Below are 7,683 nucleotides of genomic sequence, written 5' to 3' on the forward strand. Positions count from 1 at the left end.
AGAGGACCAGCACAAAATGGAAAGCACAAGCACATGTGCCTTCTGGGATGCGGCAAGCTGGGCGTTCTCCCAGCTCCCTTCACACTTGTACCAAGATCGCACCACTGCACTCTAGCCTGGGTGACAGAGAGAGACTCCATCTCAAAAAAGAAAAAAAAAAAAAAAAAAAAAAAGCAGACTTATGGTTGCTTCTTAGCTTCTTTCTAGAAGGGACCTAGGCATGTGCCACCAGGAGGCCCTAGAGGACCAGCACAAAATGGAAAGCACAAGCACATGTGCCTTCTGGGATGCGGCAAGCTGGGCGTTCTCCCAGCTCCCTTCACACTTGTACCAAGGCACCTGCTTGATCTGTAAGTAAAGCTGTCAGAGAAGCTGCAGCAAAGGCGGTGGGCTCCAGATTCCTAATTCCCTAAAGCAGTGGTTCTCAGCTAGGGTATTTTGCCCTGAAGGGGCATGTGGGAAAGTCTGGATACGTTTTTGGTTGTCGTGACTGGGGGTGGTATTGGCATCTAATATGTCAAGGCCAGGGATGCTGCTACACATCCCACAGTGCACATACAGGCCCCACCACAATGATTCAGCCCCAGATAGGGCCAAGGTTGAAAAGCCCTGTCCTAAAGATAGGCCAGGTGATGGGGTGGCTTTCAGCATTGCTGTAAATACAGCACGCACCTGGGCCATTCAGTCCTCCCATTCAATCCTCTAAGAAGTTATGTTTGTTGTTTAGAATGTATTGGGGCTGGGCACGGTGGCTCACTCTTGTAATCCCAGCACTTTGGGAGGCCAAGGTGGGTGGATCATTTGAGGTCAGGAGTTCGAGACCAGCCTGGCCTACATGGTGAAACCCTGTCTCTACTAAAAATATGAAAAGTAGCTGGGCGTGGTGGTGCACACCTGTAATCCCAGCTACTTGGGAGGCTGAGGCAGGAGAATTGCTTGAACCTGGGAGGCAGAGGTTGCAGTGAGTTGAGATCGTGCCAGCCTGGGCCACAGAGCAAGACCCTGTCTCAAACAAACAAACAAACAAAGTATGTGTCGGTAGAGAAGGTAAGTCCCCATTGTCTTAGGTTAAAAAAAACTAAAATTTCTTTGGGGTTTTTACTATCATCATCTTTTGAAATGTATAAACTGAAATTCATTTAGTATTTTTTTTTTAATTTTCACATTAGAAAATCCAGGATCCAGAGCAAGACTGATCAAAACCTAAAACAGAAACAACTGTTCACCATGTTGAGTCTCTATAATAACAACGTTTGCAGGCAAGTGAAATGCATTAAAATGACAGAACTATTAAAAATTTCAGACATTACTCCCTCATTTTATAGGCAAAGGCAGAAATGCTCAGTGGCAAAGTTGGGGTATTAAAAAATATACATCCTAATGGTTCTCAGCTCCTAGGAAAAAGGAAGATGGTTCTCATTTTTACTTATTGCACTGAATACTGGATTTATCCTGAGACTGTGTCCAAGAAAATATACAGATGCTTTTTGATCTAGGAGATTGAACTTGGAAAGTTTTTTCCCAGAACACCTCCGTATGCACAAATTTAGTACAAGAGTCAAGCCTTAATCTGCACAGTGATGGTGTTGAGACTGGTACAGTGGAAATACAGGCAAAACCGGATGAGGAAAAAGGCAAGGGAATTAAGATGGACTGGACCCAAATAAGGAGCACCTTAGTTGACAAGTTGCAAAGATAAGTTCTGAGAACCCATTCAAGAGTAAAGACCCATCATCAAATATCCAAATGCCAGCTCGCAGGCCAAAGGACTTCTATACAACTAGTCAGTCATTCATTAGAGGGATATACAACTAGTCAGTCATTCATATACATTCATTAGAGGGATATACAACTAGTCAGTCATTCATTAGAGGGATAATTTCCCTCTAATGAATGACTGAATGAATAGTCAGTCATTCATTAGAGGGAAATTATCCAGCTTGTTATATTTGATCCGCTCAGTACATTCAGGAAAAACACAGATCTCTGTTGGAGTTCAACATACATTACTTGGTCATCTTCACCACATCCTGTGTCTGAAAATTGTTCCCATCTTACAAGAAAAAATGACATTCTTGAGCCTTCCTTCCTGCAAATATCACACGATATTTACCACCTAGTACTTCAAACGTCCCCAACCTGTGAAATATAGTTTGAGCCTTCAGAAACCCAGGCTACAAACCTTAATGCTGTCCTGAACAAAACCAACCCTCTGTTGAACAATTTCTCCTTGGGTTAGAGGAGGAAAATGATCCCTGATCCCCATGCATATATGCAGGATTAAAAGAGAGTATCTGGGAAGAGGCTTTGGATTCTTATTTTATTTATTTCTTTTAGACAGAGTCTTCTTCTGTTGCCCAGGCTGGAGTGCAATGGCATGATTTTGGCTCACTGCAACCTCCGGAAACCCGGTCTCTACTAATAATACAAAAATGAGCCGGGTGTGGTGGTGGGCACCTGTAATACCGGCTACTTGGGAGGCTGGGGCATGAGAATCACTTGAATCCAGGAGGCGGAGGTTACAGTGAGCCAAGATCATGTCACTGCACCCCAGCCTGGGTGACAGAGCGAGACTCTGTCTCAAAACAATGAAACAAACAAAAAAATAAATAAATAAATAAACCCCTAGGCAAACAGACATTATAAAGACCACTATGGAAGCAGATATTTACAAATACAGTCATATATTCTGTCTACTCCATCGTTTAGGAGACAGGAAATCCAGAGCTCAAGTCCAACCTACCTTAAGCAAATTCAAACTATGTCATTACAAAGCAGCTTAATGATTACTCATATCACAGAACGGTTCATCAGGACATGTTGTCTACGTAGCAACATCAGTTGGCATTTAAAATATAACTCATTTACATATGTCATTTAATTTAGATACAACTGTGGGAATATGAGTTGGGGTAAAATGAGGGTAGAGGAAGGACAGAGGGAGAAAGTAACAGCCCCTTTCCAAAAGTGTCTAGGGTTGAGGGTTTCCAAACATTAGATGCAAAGGCCAGAGGAAGCATCTGAGGTGATAATCACAGTGATCTTTTTATTTTTTTCCCAAAAAGTAATTATTTTTTTTTTTTTTCTGAGACGGAATCTCGCTCTGTCACCCAGGCTGGAGTGCAGTGGTGCGATCTCAGCTCACTGCAAGTTCCACCTCCCGGGTTCACACCATTCTCCTGCCTCAGCCTCCTGAGTAACTGGGACTACAGGCGCCCGCCACCACGCCTGGCTAATTTTTTGTATTTTTAGTAGAGATGGGGTTTCACCATGTTAACCAGGATGGTCTCAATCTCCTGACCTCGTGATCTGCCCACCTCGGCTTCCCAAAGAGTTGGGATTACAGGCAGGAGCCACCGCGCCTGGCCCCAAAAAGTAGTTATTCCTAACCTGCTTCCCAGGTTGGATTTTGTAGCACTGTGGCTAAAACTTCCAGACACAGAGATTAATATGAGGGTGCAATCTGAGGATATAGCAACCTGAACATGCAGGAGACGACAGACAGTGTATACGCATGGAAACAATCTAAGGGCGTGACACCCTGGACACACAGGGTCTCTGATGCCTTGGACGTCCTGGACACAAGCTAGAGTTTGCTTTTCCTTTTTTTGAGGCGGAGTTCGCTCTTATTGGCCAGGCTGGAGTGCAGTGGCACAATCTTGACTCACCGCAAACCTCTGCCTCCCGGGTTCAAGCGATTCTCCTGCTTCAGCCTCCTGAGTAGCTGGGATTACAGGCATGCGCCACCACGTCCAGCTAATTTTATATTATTTTAGTAGAGACAGGGTTTCTCCACGTTGGTCAGACTGGTCTCGAACTCCCAACCTCAGGTGATCCACCCGCCTTGGCCTCCCAAAGTGCTGGGATCACAGGCGTGAGCCACCGCGCCCGGCCTGGAGTTTTCCATCAAAGCAATTCTTTAGATCTTTGTTGCAAGAGCAAATGAGGCAGCAGATAGATACCTGCTTCGTTCAAAAGATCAGGAAGCAGTTTGGTCTAAACCAGTCCAGTATACTTAGTTTGAGGCACGGGGGTGGGGCAGAAAGGGCACCTGCCAGATGGCTCTGGGCTGGCCTGGGGCCAGCATGGAGGGAAGGAGGCCCTTTGGATTCCCCACCTTCTGTGTGGCTTCTGCTGGGTGTGGACGTGAGGCAGGCAGAGGCCAGGGCTGGCATGATCAATTGGCATTTTGTGAATGGCTAAGTAGCAGAAGCAGGTAACACATGAATATGGTGTTTTAGAGAATAAATCCCAACCCATTCACAGAGGTTCAGTTTTCTTCGGTTGTACTACAAAAAAAAAAGGAGGAAAAGAAGAGGAAAAACAGATTGACAGAGAGGAGAGAAAGAAGGAGTCGGGGGTGGGTGAGAAATGAGAGAGAAGAAGGAGAAAGGATGGCTGCATCTCAAGCAGTGCTTATTCCCAGGGGTTCTCCCACGACCACTCAGAGGATCCTGCGGGTAGAGACCGGAATGACAGCTCTGCTCACTGTGAGGGACGGCAAGACAGGTCTTGGGAACACTTTGGTCTCCAGCCTCTGGGGCCTGTTTTCCTGCTTGGCCTTTTGGGTGATCACAGGAGGTCTTGGATCCTTGGCTTGGAATTTGGATTTGTAGTTTTGCACTCCCCGTTTCTGCAGAAGCTGCAAGGCAGCAAGATAGCGAACGTTACTGGAGTCTGAAGGGCACACCAGGTTTTTCTCAGACAGGAGGGACCAATGCAGGCAGCGCTGCTCCGGATCGGCCAGCAGGGATGTCCGGGCTGCTGGGGAAGGCGAGGATGGCGTGTCGTTGACCACAGTGGGTTTGGCCAGCTCACTGGGTCTCTTTTCCCCTTTCCCATCTGCTGTTTTCAAGCCATATGCACAAGCCAGACACCCATCCTTTTCCACACTCCGCACCTTCTCTTCTGACTGCAAGAAAGAGTTCTTACTCTTCTTACCCAGAACATCCAAGGCATTTGAAAGTGAAGCCTTCAGGGGTGGCAGAACGAGGAGGGCCCTGGAAGTCAGGGGGCCTGGGATGGACAGCCCTCTGTGGACCCCTCCACTGGGGTTCCGAAGGGCCTTGCCCCTACTAGTGTCCGGGATGGCCCAGTCTTCGGTGTACCAAATAAACTCCTTGATTTGCAGACTTTTTTTCTCTGTTTGAAAGTAGGTGGGAAAGCAGATGTTGCTAATCGCCCTGGAAGCAGTGCTGGGGCCCTGGGGGGCTGCCTGAGTCTGGGAGGGGCTGCTCTGATCCTTCTCTGGGCCCCCCTCCGTAGGAGGCTTGGTCTTCAGGCTCCTGTGGGACAGGTTAACACACACCAAGCAGTCGCTGCAGGCACCTTCCCCTACCCTCGCCTTTTTTGGTAACTTCCTTGGCCAGATGCAGGCAGCTGGAGAAATCCTTCCCCACCCTTGGACCTGCAAATAAAGCAGCATGTTACTCCTCCAGCCGAGGGGCCCAAACTGTCCTTGCTCCAATTTTGGCCACATTCCCATTTTGGCAGTCTTACGTGAAACAATATTCTTATTTATTTTTTTACTACCCCTTCCCCCACCGATAATTTTCTTAAAAGTCATTCACTTAAACAAAAAAAAATTCTTCAAAGTTTCAAAGCATGAAAAAAAAGTAGAAAAATATCTACTTTCACCCCTACAAAGTAATAACAGTATTTGTAATAGGATTTGTTAATCCTAAATACTAGCAATGGTATTTGTTAATACTAAAACACTAAGCAATAGTATTTGTAAATGGCCACTTTGAGGTGCTGACTATATTTCTTTTCAAATGCACATTTAAATTTGAAGCTATTAAAACGAAAACCGTTCATACTTGGCCCACCAACAAGGATTTCGAGCACCGCCAGTCTCTGCTTCCCATACCTGGGGAAAACACTGTTACTTGGATAGGCTGGAGGGAGACCCAGGAGCAGAGGCAAGTCCTGGAATGCAGAGGAGCCCTGCATACCCAGGGACACCTACTCCCCATCCACGCCCAGAGTCCTCTGGCTGATCTTGCCACAGAGATCACGGTTAAAATAGGGTTGGCCAGATAAAAACACAGGATCACATTTTGGACATACTTATACTGATAAATTAGGTGTTATCTAGTAATCCTATGTTTAATCACTGGATTAGACCAAGTTTTCTTAGAGTTTTATGCCTTTTTTTTTTTTTTTAGTTTTCTTATAGTTTTAAACATAGGATTCTATTATTGATTCTAAGAATTGTTTAAGAGTAAGCCTGCAGACCAGGTGCAGTGGCTCAGGCCTGTAATCCCTGCACTTTGGGAGGCTCAGGTGGGTAGATCACCTAAGGTCAAGAGTTCAACACTAGCCTGGCCGGTATAGTGAAATCCCATCTCTACTAAAAATACAAAAATTAGCTGGGCATAGTGGGCACCTAAAATCCCAGCTACTCAGGGGGCTGAGGCAGGAGAATCACTTGAACTCAGGAGGCGGAGCTTGCAGTGAGCCAAGATCGCGCCACTGCACTCTAGCCTGGATGACAGTGAAACTCCATTTCATTGGGGGGAAAAAAAGCCTGCAGAGTTCTGCGTAGAACCATGAGGATAGAAGCCTCAGTTCTCTCAGGGAGTTCAGCATAGCCATTAAGAAGCTCAGGGTTCTAGAGTCCAGAAGAACTAGATTCAAGCCCTGCTTTGGCCACTTACTGGCTGGGTGATCTCGAGTATGTTACTTTGTCTTCCAGGTGACTCAGTATACTTATCCACAAAGCGAGGCTGGGAATAATACTTGCCTCATATGGCTATTGAGAGGTTAGATGAATTAATGTATCCAAAGCACTTAGTACTGTCCTGTCCACATACTAAGTGGTCATAAATACACACAGTAGGTGCCGCTATTATCATTAGTAATATTTTACCTTGATTCCAGGGTTTCTACATGTCACTGATTCCACATTTTTTTGGTAATATTAACTGTTTTTGTAAAAAAGAGGCTTGCACCAAAACACTGATGTGCAAGAGATAGAAACGCTGTGACTCAGAAAGATACTCACTGCCTCTTCCCATCCCGTTCCAATAATAAACTCTTCGGCTTTTTCATCTTGTTCAAGCGTAATGTCACTGATATCAAGAAGACAATAAACATGATTCTTTTCACTTCTTCCATCTGGACAAGTACAGGTTGGTTCTGTTTCTTCTGTGCAATGAATTTCATTATTTTCACCATTTTCTAAGTCACTCTCATTTTTCTGACAGAGATCCATTACTGCGATGGTTGCTTAAAGTTTTTAACATCTTCTTGCTGTTTGAAAACATGAATGGAACTTCGTTTTTAATATTAATTTTTTTAAAAAAAAGCAATTCAATACTCAGGTGAAATATCTTCAAGACACATTCAGGAATATGGCCAGCCGCGGTGGCTCACGCCTGTAATTCCAGGAATTACTTTGGGAGGCCAAGGCAGGCAGATCACTTGAGGTCAGGAGTTTGTGACCAGTCTGGCCAACATGGTGAAACCCCATCTCTACTAAAAATATGGTGGGTGCCTGTAATCCCAGCTACTAGGGAGGCTGAGGCAGGAGAATCACTTAAACCCAGGAGGCAGAGGTTGCAGCGAGCTGAGATCGGGCCACCGCACTCCAGCCTGGGTTAGAGAGTGAGATTCCGTTAAAAAAAAGGAAGGAAGGAAGGAAGGAAGGAAGGAAGGAAGGAAGGAAGGAAGGAAGGAAGG

At 45.6% G+C, this 7,683-nt stretch overlaps 1 protein-coding gene across 3 annotated transcripts in view; it reads right to left on the reverse strand.

The window, feature by feature from the left end:
• LOC105511937 (chromosome unknown open reading frame, human C16orf46) overlaps window positions 1–7,683 on the reverse strand; it is a 21,174-nt gene that overhangs the window by 3,377 nt on the left and 10,114 nt on the right. Inside the window, exons 2-3 of one of the 3 annotated variants that reach the window (XM_011942153.1) lie at window positions 7,007–7,254; window positions 4,490–5,407 (exon numbers count right to left, since the gene is read on the reverse strand). In XM_011942153.1, the coding sequence (XP_011797543.1) occupies window positions 4,490–5,407; window positions 7,007–7,216 (1,128 nt within the window). In that variant the 5' untranslated portion in view covers window positions 7,217–7,254. Of the gene's footprint in view, window positions 1–4,265; window positions 5,408–7,006; window positions 7,255–7,683 lie in introns of those variants that run through there. The other 2 variants (XM_011942154.1, XM_011942155.1) reach the window with 2 other exon arrangements.

Source organism: Colobus angolensis, unplaced genomic scaffold (genome assembly GCF_000951035.1).
Source record: "Colobus angolensis palliatus isolate OR3802 unplaced genomic scaffold, Cang.pa_1.0 Scaffold207, whole genome shotgun sequence".
Classification (NCBI taxonomy): domain Eukaryota; kingdom Metazoa; phylum Chordata; class Mammalia; order Primates; family Cercopithecidae; genus Colobus; species Colobus angolensis.